The sequence below is a fragment of the Drosophila serrata genome, unplaced genomic scaffold (genome assembly GCF_035046125.1).
Source record: "Drosophila serrata isolate PLE 108 unplaced genomic scaffold, ASM3504612v1 contig_184, whole genome shotgun sequence".
Taxonomy (NCBI): domain Eukaryota; kingdom Metazoa; phylum Arthropoda; class Insecta; order Diptera; family Drosophilidae; genus Drosophila; species Drosophila serrata.
The window spans coordinates 1654812-1675931 of NW_028257082.1; the positions used below are offsets into that span (position 1 = coordinate 1654812).

General features: G+C 41.1%; 4 protein-coding genes across 5 annotated transcripts; 2 read left to right on the forward strand and 2 right to left on the reverse strand.

The window, feature by feature from the left end:
• The first annotated feature begins 5957 nt into the window (after positions 1-5957).
• Positions 5958-8144, forward strand: LOC110191539 (ATPase ASNA1 homolog). The gene is made up of 4 exons (XM_020962411.2): positions 5958-6903; positions 6974-7091; positions 7188-7628; positions 7694-8144. The coding sequence occupies exons 1-4, from the start codon at positions 6791-6793 to the stop codon at positions 8030-8032; spliced, it is 1011 nt and encodes a 336-aa protein (XP_020818070.1). The 5' UTR covers positions 5958-6790; the 3' UTR covers positions 8033-8144.
• Gpo2 (Glycerophosphate oxidase 2) lies at positions 8136-11028 on the reverse strand. The gene has a single exon (XM_020962409.2). It carries the CDS (start codon positions 10343-10345, stop codon positions 8192-8194), a length of 2154 nt encoding a protein of 717 aa, XP_020818068.2. The 5' UTR covers positions 10346-11028; the 3' UTR covers positions 8136-8191.
• On the reverse strand, positions 10458-13167 carry Cyt-b5 (Cytochrome b5). Its single transcript, XM_020962412.2, has 2 exons — positions 12724-13167; positions 10458-11064 (listed from the first exon to the last, which is right to left on the reverse strand). Exons 1-2 carry the CDS (start codon positions 12841-12843, stop codon positions 10780-10782), a joined length of 405 nt encoding a protein of 134 aa, XP_020818071.1. The 5' UTR covers positions 12844-13167; the 3' UTR covers positions 10458-10779.
• Positions 13168-13341: 174 nt separating this feature from the next.
• On the forward strand, positions 13342-21011 carry Drat (Death resistor Adh domain containing target). 2 transcript variants are annotated; one of them, XM_020962449.2, is made up of 3 exons: positions 13342-13755; positions 18771-19589; positions 19972-21011. In XM_020962449.2, exons 2-3 carry the CDS (start codon positions 18862-18864, stop codon positions 20387-20389), a joined length of 1146 nt encoding a protein of 381 aa, XP_020818108.1. In that variant the 5' UTR covers positions 13342-13755; positions 18771-18861; the 3' UTR covers positions 20390-21011. The 2 variants fall into 2 exon arrangements, with proteins under 2 accessions (XP_020818108.1, XP_020818107.1); XM_020962448.2 differs by lacking the exon at positions 13342-13755 and adding an exon at positions 17333-17533.
• The last annotated feature ends 109 nt before the right edge of the window (positions 21012-21120 follow it).

Consider the following 21120-nt stretch of genomic DNA (forward strand, 5'->3'; position numbering starts at 1 on the left):
TTTGAAAATTTGGGAAAAATGGAATTGAAAGCATAATAAAGTTACTAGAACTTGCCTTTAAACTAAAATAATGAAAAATCTCAGAACACAAATGCCATCCGCTTGTAAAGAATATATTTAAGTAGAGGCAACAGTGCGTATGATTAATAAGCGTAGATATTCTAACAATGCGAAAATCAAATTTAAAAAAACTCATAACTAAGCAAAAAAAGCATTAATCTTGATTCGGAAAGCTGCGCTTTGTTAGTTTTTGTTAGCCTAAGAAATCTGCATACTCAGAATAAAATATTAAAAAATCAACATTTTTGACAATTTTAACGATGTAACCCCTTATAAAATATTCAATTTTTGAAAAAATTTCGAAAAATTTTATTTTGTCTGAAAATGTCTAGATCGACTCAGCTTTTGATGCTGATCAATAATATATATGATTTATACGGTCGGAAATGACTCCTTCACAGAGTTACAATCTTCTGACTAAAACGATAATACCAATCTCCAAGTCGATTTATTTATATTTTTATGAGACAATTTGTTCAACAAATCAAAGTTTAAAAAACTCATAACTAAGCCAAATGGGCATTTCTTTTAATTCGGAAAGCTGCGCTGTGTTAGTTTTTGTTAGCCTAATAAATCTGCATACTCAGATTAAAATATAAAAAAATCTAAATTTTTGACAATTTTAACGATGTAACCCCTTATAAAATTTTCAAATTTTGAAAAAAATTCGAAAAATTTTATTTTGTCTGAAAATGTCTAGATCGACTCAGCTTTTGATGCTGATCAAGAATATATATGATTTATAGGGTCGGAAATGACTCCTTCACAGCGTTTCAAGCTTTTCACTAAAATTAAAATACCCCTAAAGAGTATAATTATAGAGCTTTCATTTAATAAATATTTTTAGGATATAATACATAAACAGAGTGGTACGAAAGGAAATTATTAACTATACTTAAAATCATTTATTTTTGGTTAATGTTCCCATTACTAGTCATACAATTTGATAATAATAATAATAAGACCTAAAAATTTTTTAAAAAATACTCAAAGCTGAGTAACCTTTGGATTTATTAAAGCGTTGACCCTAATGATTTGTTACCTATCTTTGTAGTCAATAAAATGTAAATAGTATTTACAATAGTAAAATTTGTTTCTCTAGGATAATAGCTTACATATTGTAAATTGGAATTATGGATATTATAGGAATAGACATGAAAACCACCAAAAGGCAACTAAAGAGGACACCTTTTCAAAGACCAGAAAAAAAGAGCATCCAGCTAAGAAGAGAGCGAGCTCTCTCGCACGAAACTCCCCACACATCCGATGGCGATGGGACAGAAAGTGAAAGCCATTAGCCGGCTGGCAGTGGGGTCCTCCCAGGACTCTGCTCCAAGCCCCTCCCCCCGTCAAGGTGAACACGGATTGACTTCTCACAGCCATGCCGAGTGGGATCCCCATCCGCTTGCATAATGCGCTTTTGTGTTAAATTAACAATTCCTGTACTTGCATTTGCAGGTTGCTATTATTTATGGCTTTCACTTGCACAAAAGACACGAGCCCTTTCGTCTTCCTCTCCACCTCTACCCCTATCATCGCATTCTCACAGCTGAGCAGAAACAAAGCTCAGCTGCAGCAGCAAAAGGATATGGCAGCAGGATGGAGAGCAACAACAGCGTGCAAGGAAACCCGGCTAGGAAGTCATAAATTCCCACAGCGGTTAACAGGTGCATTTGAAATGTTCGCCCTTAAAAAGAGATAAATGCATAAACTTGTGGGGGTCCTGCGATTGCGTGTACAATGTGCGGTAGAGTACAGTAGTTTATCCCAAAAGGTATTTACCGTTTCACAACAGATATTACTTGGGATTTTCAATTAAATCTTTAGGTCATATACTTGATTTTCAAAAATGTTATATTCGAAACTGGACTCGAGTCTTATCTTTGCCAAGATATTGATGTCCTTTTTGATGTCGCTACTTACTAGCTTAACACTTTACTTCTTATGCAATGCCTTTTCATTTAAAACTTTCCGATGATTAGCCATAGAAACTTTTTTTTTTGAACAGTGATTGAAATTATCTAACTAATTGCTTTAATTTTTTCGGTGTGGCAGAGGAGCTGACTATCACTGGAAATTAATCATCTTCCGGGCACCACATTGACCACTTTTTGGCCATCAATCATTTTATGCATTAGCTACAGACTCACCTCGAAATTCTGGTCGGTTTGACTGCAACTGGAGGAGTAACGAGGACTACGAAGTGCACTGCTCGGTGGCTAAGGCCGAATTCAAAGTCAATGCCAGGAGGCGACAGCCAATCCAAATTCCGAATGTGGGGTCGCATTCGGTGGAAATTTATGCACAATCCAGGGAGCTCGAGAATGCGGACTGTGAGTCAGCGGGATTTCTGCGCGGAAAAGCTGAGTGACACGCTGACAGCAGAGCTCGGAAACTCCGTTAGCAGACCCGCCGCCTGTTGCATGCCACCAAGGCCACCCCACCCAGCATACCCACCCCAACAACCCACCGAACCCACCGCTTGAGTGGCAGCTCGGCGTGGCGTTAATAAGCGCCTTTTCCACGGAAATTCCCATCGAGTGCCACTTGAAACGGGAGTGCTCACAGTGCCGTTGTCGTTTGTTGTTTAATGAAAGCTTTCATCGCAGGCAGTCCATTAGGTATGAGTCTAAACAAACGCAGTGACCCTTTGGAAAATCCAAAATGGTTAATCACACTTAAGTCCTGCGCACGGAAACAAAAGACCAAATTCCCAGTTCAATAGGGGCCAAACCAAGCATTGTGTGGGGGATATTTCTTAAGGTGGATTCATGTTATGTAAGTTCAAATGAATATATAGTGTAATGTACATACTAATACAAGAGTAAATCCTACAAAATTTAATAAAACTGGGGCTTCAGGTTAAAGAATTTTGTATTTAAAATTAATTTTTTATATCCTTGCAGGGTATTATAGTTTTAGTCAGATGCAATTCGATGAAGGACTCATTTCCGATCCTATAAATCATATATATTCTTGATCAGCATTAACAGCTGAGTCGATCTAGCCATTTAGGGAGAAAAAACATTTTTACATTTTTTTCCAAATTTTATAAGGGGTTACATCGTTAAAATTGTCAAAAATTCCAAAAATGTTTTTTTTTTTTAATTTTAAATTGAGTATGCAGACTTATTAACCAGATAATAAATCAAACAGAACAGCTTTCCGAATTAAAATAAATGTATTTATGACTTAGATATGTTATTTTTAAACTTAGATTTGCTTAAATAAATGTTCATTTCATTTCGGTCTTGTTGGGGGTATAATTTGCTCCAGGTAATCCCAAAGTCATATATATTTCGATCCGTCATTAAAATCCAATTTATAAATAATAAAATATTTAAAAACAATTTTATTAATACCTTTATTTCCTACCTTTGTATGTAAGAGGAAAATTTTACCGGATATATTTCCCGGAGCATGGAATTTTCCAGAAGCTTTTTGTTTCAGTTACTTACTGGTGGTGCCCTTTGCTTTGTTAGTCGTTGTCTTAAATAAAACCTCAAGGTTGAAGGGGATCCTTACTTATTACTGGCCACATATACACCCTTCTTACTCCTTGCAACCTCGAGACGGCAACTGGCATATTGAGGGTGCAGCAAGTTGCCGACGCTAGCGAGAAATGCGATGAGGACTCTAAAACTTTCCACTTTCCACGCCGCACTAATCGGATTTCATTTAATTAGTTGCTCAAAAGAACGAAGCTGCTGAAGGTGGAAAGTGGAGAAGGACGAGCGCAACAACAGCAAATCAACAACAACGACAACCACAACTTAAAGAGTGCAAAGACAAAGCGGCTGAGCACTTTTTATTACACACCGAGAAAAAAGAAAGACGGGCTGGCCGCATGTCGCGCGGCAAATTGTCAGGTGCTAAGCTTTGATAAAGTGCGCACTCGAAGGGACGCCGAAAAAGTTAAGCTTGGTCGGGCGGGGAAATTGCCTCCCAACGAAATGCAGACAGGAACATTTATTAAACGTGAGACGAGGCGAGTGGTTTTTGTTTGCCTTTGTCCAGAAACGAAGAGCCTAAATACTGCGTTTATGCGAAATAAACGAAATAAAATGAATTTCCATATCAAGAAGACTTGTATATATATAATCAAAATAGGTAATTTAATTATTGATACGTTAGGTCATAGATATATTGATAGAAAGCCTTCCAATAATTCCTGATTCACTTTCTCGATTTTTTAATTATATTCTTACAGACCGAAAGGGTGTGGGTATTTCGGTTTCCCGATTTAGATGCCGTATTTGTTTTCTATAATACAAATAACATGCATGATATTGTATACACAATTCATGAATTGCAATGTATAAACCAATAATATGCACTCTCTTTCTCGCTCTTACCGCAGGTCAAAGTTTCTCTTTGAAAGTTTCATATGGGAAATAACGGGAGCACAGGTAACGGTAACTGAAACGTTGCCATCGCTGATTTCAAGCAAATTGGCTGTGTCTGTGTGGGGACAACAATGTTCGTGTGTGGGCTGGGTTTTTTGTTTATGGAAAGTGTTATTGTTTGACTTTGAACTTTCCGCTTGTTTGCCGTCCTTACACGGGAGTGGGGGAGTGTGTGTGTGCTATGGACCAAAGCCGAAAATGGCCCAAACAATATCATAAAATTTAATGCGCTCATATTTCATGGCCTAACAAATGCACGCACACACTCGCACTCGCACTCGAAAACGGATCTCGAAAGCCCAGGGCTGGGCAAATACATAAATCAACCGGGTAACTTTATCGCTTTATTTTTAAGCTCACAGCCAAAATGATTGAAACGTTCCTGCAGTCGAATAAAAACAGGATTTGCATGTGTGGTAATAAAAACTCTGTTTTGCTTTTTTTTTTCTTTTTATTCCAAACCATGAAATTGAATAAATAGTTTTTCAATAAACTCTTTACTGGGGGGGCTTGGCGTTATCGTGCCATTTTTATTTTTAGTCCGCATTTTTATTTTCAGCTTGTCGATAACAGCCAAGTAATGAGAATTTACAAATCGAATTGTCAAGTGATTATCTTTTTAACATTAATTGATGTGTTATAAATATTGTCGTTATCACACATTTGTTAGGATCTTTGATAAAAATTTTCGCATATTGAATGACAAAAATAAACACTTAAATTATTCAAACTGTTTTTCTACTTCATCACTAGATTAGGAACATTAATTTTAAGCTATAGGCTAAACTCTATTAATCGCTATCAGCACAAATAAAACATTAATCCTATATTAACAAAATTAATGCAGAAAACTTAAAAATGCAGAGGTCTAGATTAACTTATGGAACACACACAACTCTTGCTCTGTTCTATGTAAGAAGTGTATATTACTAAGCTTTGAAAAGTTACGTATAGGCCCCGTTTAAATGATCTAGCCCCAAAATCTATCATTTCTTAAACATTCATTTAATTTGTAATAATATATTTTTATACACTTACTTTGGTAAGCATTGCCAAGCACGACAAATAAGCTATTATGATTGATTTGATTTCTTTGTTTGAATAGTATCCAAAGGGAAATAGTCAATTTTGATTTTTATAAGCTTGAATTACAGATATTTGACGAATAGCAAAGAATAATGCGGACAGAAAAACTCAAGAGTTACGCTAGCTCTCCGGATAAGTACTTACAGGGGAGGGAAGTTAGGGGCCGGCACAGCTTCCGTGCTCAGAGATAAGAAAACAATTCTCTTCGCTCCAGAGTTCGATTCAGCGTGTTAAAAAGTGGGGACGGAAATCGTTGCGGTAACCGTTAAGATACGGAGATTCGCGTTTTCCAAAATCGGAACAATAAACGCACAGCTTTTAACGTGAACAGAACATGATGGAGGTGTTTTCCCAACTATTTTTAGTATAGGTTCAAAGCAATGGAATTGCGTTCTTCCGTCGCTCGCATTTTCTCGCCATAGTGTTTATGATAAGCTCGCGATTTGCACAATTAGCAGTAGAGCGCAGGGGGGTTTGGTGACCGGACGGGGCGAGCATCCGCGGCACTTATTGTGATTTTTCTTGCGCCCGAGCTCGCTTTTGTGCATTTAATAGGCAAAAAGAAAGAAGCAGAGCTTGAGAAGTTTACGCAATGGCATTCACAATGTTGCGGCATTTAAAATGTTTAGTTTACCCCAAAAATTTAAATATTTAAAAAAACTTAGGGCACTTTTCATTTCAGATTAGCTTATTTATCTGAGGGAACCCGATCAGATTTTCAATTTGGCGCCAAATGTGCGAGTCCATCCCTGGTTCTTGACGAGCGCCTTGCTTGTGGGGAAATGTTTGCGTCCATAGTAAACTTCATAACGGTTCGATTTACTTAACAAAACGAATTTATACTTATTAATATTAAGAAATTTTGTACGCTCCAGAACACTTAATTCTAAATATAAAATTAAAAAGAACGCAAGAAGTTGAATTAAAATGGCGGAGCTGCCAACTTCTTTGAAATATACAACATTATCGATATCTGGGAACTTCGACATAAATCATTAAACTATATTTGCTATTTTTACTTTATAAATGATTATTGCAAATTTACTATTAATTAAAGTTATTATTATTTATGAGAATCTTTATTGTAGAATTTAGAACGCGACAAATAATCGATAACTTTCGCAATATAGTATCGTCAGCTTTTGCCCGGCTCTAGAAAGGAACGACATCTGTTTTTTTAGTTGTTAATCATTTAATTTCACATTTAATCCTACGTGTCCCGCCCATTAACTTGCAATATGGTCGACAACTTGGAGCCCCTGGAACCGAGCCTGCAGAATCTCGTCGAGCAGGACTCGCTCAAATGGATCTTTGTCGGCGGCAAAGGTGGCGTGGGCAAGACAACCTGCAGGTGAAACAACAACAAAGACACTTAAGCTTTCCGGCCAATAATTAGTTACTGCTTACATGTATGTTTTCAGCTCCAGTTTGGCCGTTCAGCTGGCTAAAGTGCGTGAATCGGTACTTATTATTTCCACAGATCCGGCGCACAATATCTCTGATGCGTTTGATCAAAAGTTCACCAAGGTGCCCACAAAGGTAATAAGACGCACACGCCCGGCCTTTGAGGGTTTTGAGGACGCGCTTAACTATACAAAAATCCTAGTATTATTTAACATTTTATTAAACCTTCAGGTCAATGGCATCGACAACCTATTCGCAATGGAAATCGATCCAAATGCTGGCCTTAATGAGCTGCCCGATGAGTACTTTGAGGGCGACAACGAGGCGCTGCGTGTGAGCAAGGGCGTCATGCAGGAGATGATCAATGCCCTGCCCGGCATCGATGAGGCCATGAGCTATGCTGAGGTGATGAAGCTGGTCAAGGGAATGAACTTCTCGGTGGTAGTATTTGATACGGCGCCCACGGGGCACACGCTTCGCCTGATCGCATTCCCCCAGGTCGTGGAGAAGGGCCTGGGCAAGTTGCTGCGGCTCAAGATGAAGGTGGCGCCGCTTCTCACACAATTTGCCTCCATGCTGGGCATGGCCGATGTAAACGCGGACACCCTCTCACAGAAGCTGGACGACATGATGGCCGTGATCACCCAGGTTAACGAGCAGTTCAAGAATCCGGTAAGCATTATTTGGAATGTTCTAGCAGCTTGATTTCTATTTATGCCATATAATTTCCACAACAGGACCAAACCACATTTGTGTGCGTCTGCATTGCCGAGTTCTTCTCCCTGTACGAGACGGAGCGCCTTGTGCAGGAGTTAACCAAGTGCGGCATCGATGTGCACAATATAATTGTGAACCAGCTGCTGTTCCTGCAGAACTCGCACGATTCGTGCAGCATGTGTGCATCCCGCTTTAAAATCCAAGAGAAATACCTGGACCAGATCGCAGATTTGTACGAGGACTTCCATGTGACCAAGTTGCCGCTGCTGGAGAAAGAGGTGCGAGGTCCGGACAGCATTCGATCCTTCTCGGAGAACCTGATGACACCATACGAGCCCAAGGGAAAGCCCAAGGAGTAGCATTGCTTAGCCTCATCCGTTTGTAAGTTTCGTCCCCCCTAGAGCTCGAAATAAAATTGAGTTAGAGAAGCGGATCCCTGAATGGTTCCTCTGCTTCACCGTGTAAAATGGACAAGGTAAACGGATTATATATTAAAAATAAAAATTAGAGGATTCACTTTACAGGCTGCCACCGCAACGTTCCACATGCACAAAGCCGGGCAGGTTGCTGTTTCCGCTCTCCCAAGCCTGCTTCTTAAGCTCCATGTACGTCCGGGCATAGTTTAGGTACGCGGAATCGCCCTGCACAACGGCCGACATGAGTAGCAGAAACTCATACAGATTCACCTTGCCCTGCGCTTGGCATTCGATGTCGCTCAGGACATTGTGCATCAGGTCCAGAGGCACCTCCTTTACGCCAAAACTTTTCATGGCCCTACAACAGTCGGAGATGGAAACGTAGCCGGTGTTGTTATCATCCAGGCTATTGAATTGCGAGGCAAACTTCTTCACCTGGCGTACAGACATCTTAATGGGGATATTTTGATGCAAGGGATTATCCTTAGGTAAGATGCCCATCTGTGAATTGAGGAAGGAGCGTGCCTCGAAGATCTGTCGGCTCGTTTGCTCGCTCGTCCAGTTCAGCTCCTGAGCCATAATATTGGCCACCTGCGGCAGTATCTGCTCGGCCACTTGGACGTTGAGGAAGGCCACTTGTAACCGGCGAGCCACCATGTCCTGCAGGGTGCAGGCGAAGTCCCGAACGCCCTGCCTTACCTCCGCCTCAATATATGGGAACTCCGAATGCAGCCGCTTGCCCACAATGGGCCATGACATTCCGCTGCTGTCCGCGCACGCGGCTAGCTTAAAAGCATTCGAGCCGTACGTATTGGATAGATGCTCAGCCACGTCGCGCTCCATTCCAAAGTCTTGAACCAGCCGGATGAACATCTTTGGGTTCCAGCCGCTTGCTCCATCCAGCTGGCAGGACCTTCCCATCACCGAAGTATCGATCGCCGTTGAGAGATCTCCGTAGCGAATGGCCTCATTAACCGCGTTCTCGGATATCGCCTGGAATGAGGACCAGGTTCCGCCCACCACAGACAGCATGTTCCGGGGTCCCACATGGATTATGTAGTTCTTGAGAGGAGTACGGGGCATAGAGGTGGACTGGACGGGTACAGGCTTGTAGCCGCCCCAAGCAGCGAGTACGTCGCACCTCCGGACAGTGAAATTGGGGCTCACTAAACGGTTGATGCCCTCCAACAGGTACTGAACATCAAACTCGTTGGGGTGGGACGGCATTTTTTCGGGCAGATCGAGGGGCTCTTCGCTGGTCCCGACCAGTGTATGACCCTGCCAGGGCAGCAGGAATATAGATCGGCCGTCGGGAGTGTGCGGATCGAAGAAACCCACTTGCTCTGGGCAGTAGAAGCGCGGCAGCACAATGATCGAGTTCCAGCTGCTCGTACACATCGGCCTTGCCTCCGCATCCTCCATTCGGCGCATGATATCGCTCATGTGTCCAGTGGCATTGACAACCACCTTGGCCCGGATTTGGTACTTCTTTCCCGTCAGTTGATCCACCGCCTCGGCGCCCGCTATGTTGCCTTCCCTGTTTTTAATTAACCGCACCACCTTCATATGATTGCAGATGTCAGCGCCGTATCGAGCCGCTGTCAGGGCCAGGGAGAGACAAATCCTCGCATCATCGTGCTGGACCTCATAAAAGACGAAAGCGCCGAACAGCTCCTGTCGCTGAAGCAGGGGAAAAACTTCGAGAGCCTCGTCGGCACTGAGATAATGAAAGCTCTTGCTGCCCTTAGGCGCCATCAGGTGGTAAATCTTCAGCTTCATGTAGTACAGGGGCGCCTCCCACCATTTATGAAGGGGCAGTAGAATAGGCACGGCCTGGCTGAGGTGTGGCGCCAGGTGACCGATGTGCCTGCGCTCCTTCAGGGAGCATTGTACTCGTCGAAATGCAGCAACATCCAGACTCGATATGGCCTGCTCCAGGTCCCCCAGACCGCCCTGGAGCAGTTTGCTGGACTTTGAGGAAGTACCACTGCCAAAGTCTTCGGCTTCGACCAGGGCCGTCTTAAGGCCCCGCGTGGCAGCATCCAAGGCACACCCAGAACCCACTGCGCCGCCGCCAATGATTAGGATGTCATACTGAGTACGCTTAAAGGCCTCCAGGCACATCTTGCGCGTGGGGAGCTCTCGTTTCATCTTCGGCCCCGGCTCCAAGCCCATGGAGCTCTCATCGGACCTGAAGGCACCGGGACCCAGCTTGGAGCTGCCCAACATTATCGCCATCTGGATGATCTTAGCCATTTCTGATCTTGTTTGCCATAAAAATTTAGAACCATACACTATGCGGCGAGACGAAGTGTAAATAGTATTAAAACAAGAGCCTAACTGACGGAAATAACAAATTTAAGGGGTATTTTAGATTTTTTGGAAATATGTTTAATGTACATACATGTCTCGTGCCTCAAATGTTGGAATATCAACTGGGAAACATAACTCTAGCCCCGCCGTCTGAAGGAATTACATGGGTAGAGAGGGTTGTGTACAAAAAATGCCAAATGCCAAAATGTAACATTAAAACTTAGCACAAATTTACTATTAAAATCGCCCCCGCTCCGTTGGCTCCATCGCTGCTACTCCTTATCCTTCTCAACTCCTCTCCGGGCCTGTGACTTTTGAGCGTTCGTTCGTAAATTAACTAATTGGCTCCGGAGCGGGCTGGGCCTCGTTTGGGTTCGCTACTGTTTGGCAGCACCGAAAAAGAACTTGTAGAAGAGCGTGGCCACCAGGCACAGCACCAAGGGCAGCAGCCACGACTTCACCGAGCTCTCCTCGTTCTGTGTGTCCGTGCTCCAGGTGGGCTCCGACTTCTGGGCCACGCTGGTCCGTTCGCTTTCCACCAGCTCGCCGATCTTGTACTTCTTCATCATGTCGCGGGCATCGTTGCTGTGGCCAACATCCTCAAAGTTCTCTGTGGCATCCTTGCCGGCCTGCTCGATCAGCACCTCCTCGCCTCCGGGATGCTGTAAAGAACGAAACGTAAATAAATATTCGCATAAATCACTGAATTCCTCTCCACAATTGAAATGCTAATGTACCTGACCCTGAATTGTATCGTTTAACAATCAGCTCAGGTCCGAAGTCTTGAGTTTTTTGTAAAATATCCGCTATATGCAAATCTAAATGTCGGCAAACTATATATTCTGAGTTGTGAAACGTCAGTGGAATTGAAAATAGCAAGTACTATTTGTACAGTTTGCTTTGCAACTCATAGTACGAACTTTTTGTGCTTGAATAATATCCAAATTTGATACAGTTCCAATGATTATTGTTTAGATTAGTCAGAATGGAAGTAAGGTTTCTAGTTTTTCGTAGTCAAAATAAATTGCAACTAAGAATGATATTAAGTTTTATAATTTTGTGTAGAGTCATATAAAATTGCAACTAATCATAAGTATCTTCGTATCAATTCTAAAATAACTAGCTTCCCCTCTGAGGTAGCTTTAAAAGATAAGCAACTATCATTTTCACCAAACTTTGGTACGATTGCAAATTTTTTAACCAGAACTTTACGAGTTTAGAAAATTAGTTTTTTAGTTGCTTTTTTGACTATCTATGAATCCATTGCTCTTTTACTTTTATATATACTGTTTATATAATAGGTTTGTATAGTATAATGCTTTCGTTATCAAATTAACCTAGTCGGTTTACTATGCCAAGTATACTATAATTATAATTAGAGACAAAAAAGTAATCAAAGTTTAACTGAACAAAGTGCGAACAAAACTTGATGGAATTTTTGCCATTCTCAAAATCGTTACTTGCTTTAAATAAAATAAAGTAATAAATTTTGCGAGTCAAATTGCTTGTACTGATGCTGTATAAAGGTGTCTGGGAAATGCCTGCTACGCAATTTTAAAATGTTCATTCAGAGGCACCGAGGATACATATATAACACCGCTCGAAACGCAGTGGATCAGATTATGAACAGCATGTTTAAAACATGGTCTGGATCGGTTTGAGCGATAGGACTCAAACTTTGAATTGGAAATATAAATAAGCCGCTTTGTCACCCTCACAATTGTTACTTCTCTGGCATGCGAAGTGCAGCGTCATCGTTAGAACAATGTTTTCGCTGAGCTTATCTTATAAGAGTAGTCAATACTACAGATAGCACATGTTCCACGCCCATTCAACCGCCGCGTCAGGGTGAGGTGAGGCGTCTTTGACTGCGACTCCAACTGTTTCTAGCCGGCAGTGCACTTCCATAAAAATCCAGGTCGCAGGGCCAACAAAAATCCAATGAGATGCAAATGGGGACGCGCTTTTTGCCTAACACTTGACATATGCAAAACGACGATAGTTTCGCAAGACGGCCAGCGGTTTCAAAAGTCGGATTTCGACAACAACTTTGAGAGCAAAGAGCCGAGAAATCCGGAGGCAGGTCAGCCAGAGTCCGCGGGTCAAAGTACAGACCTAATGACAGCCGCCACGCACGACGAGCTCTCAGGTGCAGTTCGGAAATCGGGGCCGTTTGCAGGGTGTACGTGTTAGTGGCATGGGCGCGCCGTTAACTCATCACAGTAATAGAAGCAAGATAACACCCGAATGACCCCCATTAATGCGTCCAATTCCAACGTGTCCCACACTCATTCTCTCTTTCTCGTTCTCTGCCCTCTCACCTCGTTCAGGAAGGAGGTGACGTCGTAGACGTTGTTGTGGATAAGCAGCCAGGTGTCCTTGTTCGTGTTGTGCTTGGCGACCTCGGCTCGCGTGAAAGTCTTGGCTCCTTCGCTTGACATGTTGATCACTTGTTGATATCTACTGCGCGTTTGATTTTTACTTCAAATTAGAAACACAATTTAACAGAGCTTGAAAACAGTGTGGCCAGCTTAGCTTAGTAGCTAAATCTGGATATTTTAAAATGGAAAAGCTTTGGAAATTTCAACTACCTTGCAGCCTTAAAAATTGTTTATTCCAATATATATTATAAAATAATACGTTTTTTACATTAATTAAGTCGATTTTCATAAGTAAATACTATCATTATAAGTTAGATATCTATTTTACATTTTACACATGTACAGAACAATTTTCCACCTTTTGAGTAGAATTTCTACACAATCAGTGTTGCCAGCTCAGCTAACTTCACGCTATTCCTGGTTATACTAAAATCGATGACAAATACTTTGAATTTTTTCTGAGCTGCCAATCGATAGCTTGGTTGAATTATTGCATACTTTTAGGTGCGATTAATATGTCTTAGGCGCGCAAAATTTTGAACTCCTTTTTTAAATTTACAGTCAGTAGGTTACCGGTAGATAGGAGATTAAAACAAATTCTATTCTTTTAAAAACTGCGCAAATATCAAGTCAAATGAACCAGTTCCGCATTTTCAAAGAAGCACGCGTTCTTTCCTTCTTTCTTGCGCACACTCAGAACTCGTATTTACACTTGGACCGTGCCTTTATTTCAGATTCGGCAAAGGAGACTTCAAAGTCAAACGTATCCTGCTGTACGCCGTACGGCTGCGGTGCTCCTCCAGAAAAATAAAAACAGTCAAAAGGCATCGCAAAAAATTAAAACAAAATCGCAACGCTGCTGATGCGTTTGAATTAACTAACTATTAAAGTTAACAGTAACAAGTAAAAATATTTTGATAGGCAACTGCGGGAGTGTTTTTGATACGCTACGCTTTTAACTTTTTTACAAAGGTAAGTAAGTCGCAAGTAAATCCATTGTATTACGCAACTCCCCCCTTGGCGTACGTGCACAGTTGCCATTTTCTTCGGAGCCAACTTCCTTATGGGGGTATAGACAGCTTTTCCGGCGTCCATTGTGTCCACCTTTCTGATGCGTAATTCGATCCATCGGATTTAAATGGGGCGTCTGCTGAGATACACACCGCAAATGTTTGACTATCCTTTGAAAGCTCCATGTGCGGCTTACGTTCCCAATCATGTCGTGGACCCATGGCTGCTCTAGAGTCCGCCGAGTGTAAACACCTCTTATGGGGGCCATCCAAAACTCAGTTGAGTGGCCCGTAAATCAATGGGCTTGTTTTTGTGTCTTCATAAGTATCAAAACATACGCTCCCGTGTAGCACACTGTTATCAGCACCCGGAGATTTGTTTAGGCCAAGTTATTTGGCCCGAACACCGACCAGGGAATACCTGTTACTAGAGTTTTCTGTATCCATTGGATGCTTTGAAATCCAGAGGTTCCTTCAAGGTTTGGGGTAGACCAAATATGATTGATGACTCTTGACAGCTTCTAACTAAAATCTGGGTGTGGCGAGCACTAATTTATGGCTATATTTTCGCTTCAGATACGGTATATATATATTTTGCACCCCATTATAACGTAATCAAGGATTGTAAATTAGTATCACGGGAAAGAACAAGAAAATCAGAGGCGATGAAAAACAAATACAAAGTCGGCTCGGCTCAGATCTCGATCGAGGAATTAATCGCATTTGCACAAAGGGACTAAATATAGCCCGATTCCGATTCCGATTCCCCCCTTCCGATCCAACAGTAGAGTTCACTCCGGTTAGTCGCCACCGATTACAATAAAATTTAATGCCTTATTGCTGCATAATGGGCCGATGTCGACAGTGGGCCACATTTTTTTGGCGCGACAGCCTCATACAGATATTTGCATTGCCAATCCGTCATTAGACTTGATTGATTCCATCATTAAATACAATTGACTGGAATTGACCAAACGAATATGTTTTCAATTCCAGCGCAGCGCCACAGAATAACAAATAAATAAATAATTCAGTAAATATTTGCTCGATTGCTGATCTTTTGATCGTGATGAGGAGATCGGCCATATGCGAAACCGTCTTTTAATTGGGGTCCAGCATTTAATTGGAGACAAATATTGTTTTTAATTATGGCTTTCGCGAGTTTCGCTTATCGTATCTTTATGGCACTTTCGCTTTTTTTTCCTTCACACAGATGTTCGCCCCACTAAGCTTGTCCCTATAATGAAAAGTAACTTAATACTATACAGAGTGAATATCGAGATACTGTCGAGAATACAGAAAACAATTGTGCCTACGATTGGTATCTAAATATTTTATTAAAATATTCCTAATGGAATAAGGTTTATAGAAAAAATATATATATATATTTAATGCAAAATTAAAAACCGAGGAAGATTGGATTAAGGGATTAAGTATGCTATTTTTCCTGTGTTTAAGACACCGTTAACTTAGCTCATAACTTCTGTCGTTAAGCCCCAAAAAAAGAGAAATTTTTGGCAGGATGCGATTATGAATCTGTAAAATGTAACTGCGTAAATGTAAATTCAAGCGCGTATTTATAGCGGTTGTTTATTTATGCGTTGTTGTGAGCGGTAAAACAAAGAACAACAACAAAGCCGTACGCACAAAGGAGATGTTCATTTCTATCTTTGCTTTTATGCATTTATTCCTCCAGTTGGGAGACAGAGAGAGAGAGAGAGAGAGCGAGAAGCTGAAAGAGCGAGGGTGGACAGAACGAGGCCGAGAGAGCGTTGCCTTCAGTCAGCTGGCCGCCATCAGACCCTCTCTTTCACTCACATCAGTCCCTCTCTGTCGCTCAATCACTCGGCCACTGCATGATTATCACGCACCGAGCACGTGTACCTGACTTTGGTTTTGTTGTGCTTGCTCTCTCACCTCCTCCCACTTTTCCCCTGCCATTGCCAACCAAACATCCACCGTTCCTCGCTTCACAAACAAAAACAACAAGCATTCGCAAACAGTTACATAGATACACAAACACACAGATACAACCACGCTCACATTTACATGCACTGCAGGCTCTGGAAATAAACAGTAAAGCTTTGAAAACTTCAACTATCAAAAGGAAAGGAATGTTAGCTTTAAAATTATGTTCTTATTTTAGCTAATTCTACATACATACATTAATAAGGAACTTAAGCTGTATAGCTTGATAAATTTAAAATATTGTTTAAATCTGTACAAAGTTCTTTTTAAGTAGTTTTCACTGTTTTTGTATCTATTAGCAAACAAATAGGTTATCCATAAATTGTTTGTTTATTTTTCTTTCCATACAAGAACGTTTGGTGCATTTCAATAACATTTTGTAGATAAAAGATAGCTCTTTAGTTTCCACTACGATTAAAGTTAATATTCAATAGCTTCTATTAGGTATTATCAGTGGGACGGTTATAATCTGTTGCCACCCGTGGAGAATCCGACGTGACTCAGGGGGCATCCTCCGAATCTCACCCACAAATCCCATAGCATCGCTAGAAAAACAGAATTGTCATCAAAAGTTCTATAACCGATTTGATGGCCGCTTGGCAACGAAATATGAGGGGGTTTCCGTTCTTGGAGAGGGCTTTTGGCCAGCTCTCGAACTTTGTTTTGGCCATAAATCTGTCGCACGCGTTGGCCTAATGCATTTGTTGTTTTTTATAAAATTGTTTTGATCGAATGGCTAGTAGCTTTCGTTTGTTTTTCTCTCGACAACTGCGTCCTCTGTGTGTTAATTCGAAATTCGAATGTGTAAACAAAAGATAAACAACAATCTCGTTCTCATGCACAGGCAAAAAAAAATAAAGGGTACTTATTGTAGTTACAAGGTTTGTTTCATTAAAAAGTATTTCGATTTTTGTTTCAAGAGCTACCTTAACACCTTTATATAATAAAATAAAATATAATATATATAAAATATTTTCATAGTGTAGTTTTTAAAATGTAATCCAAGTTCAATTACATCAATATGAGTGGATAAGTTGCCATAAATTGTTTGGAATTGTTAGAATATTAACATTTAAAGTTCCTAAGAAACTGTATTTACGTCCTTGACCAATTCAATCCCCCTTTAAAAATGTATATAGCCTGTATTATTACATTTGGTTCATTATATACATAATTGATCATTGTTAAAGTTTTAAAATTTTAATTTCCAAACAACGTATTAACAATATGTACATATCTATTTCTGCATTTCTGCATTTATTTTTGATGAACGAAAAAGAATATTAAATATAGGTATACATACATACATATATATATGAAATGTTCTGAAATCTCAAAATATAAAAATGCAATCCTATAGATGCAAATTCGGCCATGCAATTCCTTCCAAGCGAAAACACATATATGTAGATACACTTATTTCAAACGTTTCACGCATTCCCTGCGTGCTGTGTATGTAAGAGAGAGGAAGAGAGAGAGAGAGAGAGAGAGATAGCAAGAACTCGTTCCATTTCGTCACCGGCTTTTTTTGCTTTTTAGCTGGCGCATCGGGGGAACTCGCTTCAGATGTTCTTTGGAAGTGCGCTGGTCAAGACGTGAAAACTGAAACAGAAACCAAGAAAAAGTGCAGCTAAAAGAAAAATCTAGTAAAAGTGTTAAATAGTAAAAAAGAAAATAAATAAAAAAGAAAAGGTGTAAAAAAGAGTAACGAAAGACAGCACAATGCCGGTCGATATATGCAGTCAACAGCACACATTGCTCAGTTCCAGAAGGTAAACTATCTAATAGATTGAATTTTTCCCTTAACGTGATTTTTCCATTGCGGCAATAACGTTTTCTAATTAACACATTGCCGGCTGCAATAAGTGAATATACTGTGAACTAAAGGTTTAAATGAAATTAAATAAATAAATTTGAATATTGACCTTAAACTGCAAAGATATTTAATGAGATATTTTAAGTGTTTCGATTTATAATAATAAAACACATTATAAATTCATATCATTGCTAAACTTTGATCAGAAGCGTAAAATAAATCCTCTAAGGTTCATGACTCAATGTATCCAATTCTATTTGAAGAAGGAAAGTGAATGTGATGTGTGTACTTCGATCTAAAAGTTTCGTCACCAATCCTTATCAGTTTGCAATATGCTCTAATTAAATCGCTAGACATCAGCCCAGACCAATATCAGTTTATCTACTTCCTTTATGACCCATAAATTGCCAGCTTTGGTCGTATTTATTTATCAACCAAATCTAATGTCCGATACTAGAGCTTATCTATTAATTGAAGCTTTTGTCAGCTCATTGAGATGGGAAATGGATGGATTCGCTATAGATTGCTGTATCGAATTGTAATAATCCAAGCACCCGCCCACTTGACCTTTCAGATACTACTGTGTAAGAGTATCAAATGGGAGCACTCCACCATACACATAGCACTTAATTACGTCACACTAAAAGTTGCTAGAATAATATTATATTTACATAGAAAAGCTGAATTGTTGCTGGCATTGAAATCAAAGATAATCGTTAGGAGTGTTTGTTCTCGTTGTTGTTTATAGGGAAACCAGGCGGAGAATACCAAATAGAACAGGCATATCATGTTTTGGCATTGAAAATATTGAAAAGTACGCAATAAAAGCTCGGAAATAATGTATCAATTAATTCAATGGTGATTCGTAAATTGATATTTGAGGAAATTGAAGAGGTCTTTTAAATCATAATTTCCAAATACATTAGTTTAGGCCTTCAGACAAAAATACAAGTCATATAATATATGAAATATACCATCTCGGATACAAAATAAAACCTACAACACGATTTGCTTAGAATCTTATGGGTTCCCAGTATATTACTGGAATATATACATATAAAGTTCGTTTATATATCCTTCATTCCTCTGACAAAGCAAAGTTGATTGACCATTTATCCCGTATATCTATAGACTTATTTTTGGTTAAAAATATATAACATTTCTAATATATATATTACGTATTTCTATTGCAGCGGAACAACAGATACCTCGTTGTCGTTGAACTCACTATCCCTGAATTCCGCTCTGCCGCCGACGGATCCCGATCACCATAATCCACACAACATGAACAAGCTGTGCCGCCAAGTGTCAATTGAGTCGCCCGGCCCGGGTGCCAAGAACTGCGTCTTCAACTTCTTTGTGCCCATCGAGGACACACCGGCCCTGGGCGCCCGCATCAGGATCGTGTGCGCCGGTGCCTGCTATCGCCGCCGTGACCGGTCCAACTCCATAACCAGCATGTCGTCGGTGTCGTCGGAGCTGAGCGACTACTGCCCGTCGGTCAACTCAATGTCCTCGCCCGCTCACCAGGGCATCCGAGAGGGATCCTTCTTCCCCGGCTTCGAAGTGGCCGGCGTGATCGAGTCCCTGGGTTCAGAGATCACGGAGGCCAACAACCGTGGCCTGCGCATTGGACAGCGCGTCATCGTATATCCGTTCGACGAGACCCCAGCCGGCTATGCCGAGCTTCTGGTGGTGCCAGATTTGAAGCACGTCGTGCCGATTCCCGACAGTCTGCCCATGGAGGTGGCCGCAATGCTGCCTACAGGCGCCCTGCTGGCCATGAATGCCGTCTTCAAGGCCCAAGCGGTGGTCACACAGATCCTCAGCCAGCGGGCTGCCACAGAGCCGAAGCGAAAGTGCAAGATCCTGATTGTGGGCACCGGCGGACTAGCGCTCTGGGCGGTGCGCATTGCTTCCTATCACTTTGCCTCGACTGGTGCCGACAACGTGGACATCACAGTGGCCAGTCTCAGGGACGAGGGTTTCCGCCTGGCCACGGAGATCAAGAAGTGAGTACAACCAATCAGCCAGCGATTGCCTGAAAATAGTCTAAAGTCAATAAATGAACAACAAGCCAGTCAGTAATCTGCACAGTAGCTTTGGTCGTAAAACAAGAGAGATTAGACTATGTTAAGATTACAAACCTCAACTTTGCAAGAGTGTATTTTATGACAAAGCCTTAAAAATATTATATATAAAAATTTAAAATACAAAAAAGGCAAGCTTTTAGTTAAAAACAGAAACACACCAAAGATAAAACATAAACAGAGACTTCTAGGCATTGGCCTATGGCCATCGTCAGTATCCTTATTTGGAATTTAAAATTCCTTATCCTATTATTGATATATTTCCTTAAATTTTCTAACCGGTCAACCTTGTTTCCATTTGCAGTGTCAGCGTGGTCCAGTGGAACGAATGCCTGTATGAGCCCCAGCTCATCGAGCGCACCAAGGACGTGTGCGGCGGAGCCGTGGATGTGGTTATTGATTTCGGCACAACCTCCAGAAGCCTGCACCGCTCGATGCACTGCCTGTCCAAGGGCGGTGTGGTGCTGATCAGCGACGAGGTGGCCGAGAAGCTGCTGCCCAAGTTCTCGCGGCTGTCCAACGAGTACCAGCAGGAGATTATACCGATCTCGAACGGCACCGCCGAACAGTTGGCGGAACTGGTGGAGTTGGTGGCCAATAAGAAGATTGAGCCGCCACCGCACTCTGTGTTCCCCTGCGAGCAGGCCGCCGAGGTCATCACAAAGCTGTGCAACTCCGAGATACCCGGACGCGCCATTCTCCGCTTCCACGACATTGAGTAGAGGCAGCTAGGAGTAAGGGAGTAATTGGACCCCCATCAAAACATTAACTCATTCAATATGGATATCTGTTAGTTGTATTCAGAGGACACACCCCCGACAAAACACTGCAACCTGCGACACTCACGAAGCGGATTTAATTGTGCTTAATTTGTAGCCGGCCATTGTTTTGTAACCTTAATTTTGGACTGCAGACGACCACCTCCTCGTTTCATTGATTTAGCATTTTAAGCATTTTTAGTATTATGTACATATAGATTGTGATTTATTTTAATTTGTAAGCAAGCCCACAACCCGGATTCTACTTTGCGATTGCCTAACACACAGTCTGCACAGATCGATCGACATCACATCAAACCCACCCATCAGAATGTAAGCCGGAAACGAGAGATTCGGGCATCGTATTTATGCTTATTCAATGATTTTTGATCACGTAAAAGTAAAAGCCCTCTCAAGCAGATGCGGATTACAAAATAAATGTTATACATATTATATACAAAATTGTTATGCATGCGATGCAAAATGTTTGATTCAATTGCTTAATGTTTGTACTCATTGCGTACATACGTACCCAACATTATATTCTACTCTTATTCATAAATAAAAACCATAAACTATCAATGAATATGGGGGCTGCTTTAGGATATTAAAGGAAGCAACATATGCTTTCGGTATTTGAATTTAAATAGTTAATTTCTGCCAGAACTTCACAAGATATTATGGATAGAAAAACT

Coding starts and splice junctions, on each gene's coding strand:
- LOC110191539 (XM_020962411.2), top strand. CDS start 6,791: ATGGTCGACAACTTGGAGCCCCTGGAACCGAGCCTGCAGAATCTCGTC. Junction 7,092..7,187: donor TCACCAAGGTGCCCACAAAG/GTAATAAGACGC, acceptor TTAAACCTTCAG/GTCAATGGCATCGACAACCT. Junction 7,629..7,693: donor ACGAGCAGTTCAAGAATCCG/GTAAGCATTATT, acceptor TTTCCACAACAG/GACCAAACCACATTTGTGTG.
- Gpo2 (XM_020962409.2), bottom strand. CDS start 10,345: ATGGCTAAGATCATCCAGATGGCGATAATGTTGGGCAGCTCCAAGCTG.
- Cyt-b5 (XM_020962412.2), bottom strand. CDS start 12,843: ATGTCAAGCGAAGGAGCCAAGACTTTCACGCGAGCCGAGGTCGCCAAG. Junction 11,065..12,723: donor TCACCTCCTTCCTGAACGAG/GTGAGAGGGCAG, acceptor CGTTCTTTACAG/CATCCCGGAGGCGAGGAGGT.
- Drat (XM_020962448.2), top strand. CDS start 17,484: ATGCCGGTCGATATATGCAGTCAACAGCACACATTGCTCAGTTCCAGA. Junction 17,534..18,770: donor ACATTGCTCAGTTCCAGAAG/GTAAACTATCTA, acceptor TTTCTATTGCAG/CGGAACAACAGATACCTCGT. Junction 19,590..19,971: donor CTGGCCACGGAGATCAAGAA/GTGAGTACAACC, acceptor TTCCATTTGCAG/TGTCAGCGTGGTCCAGTGGA.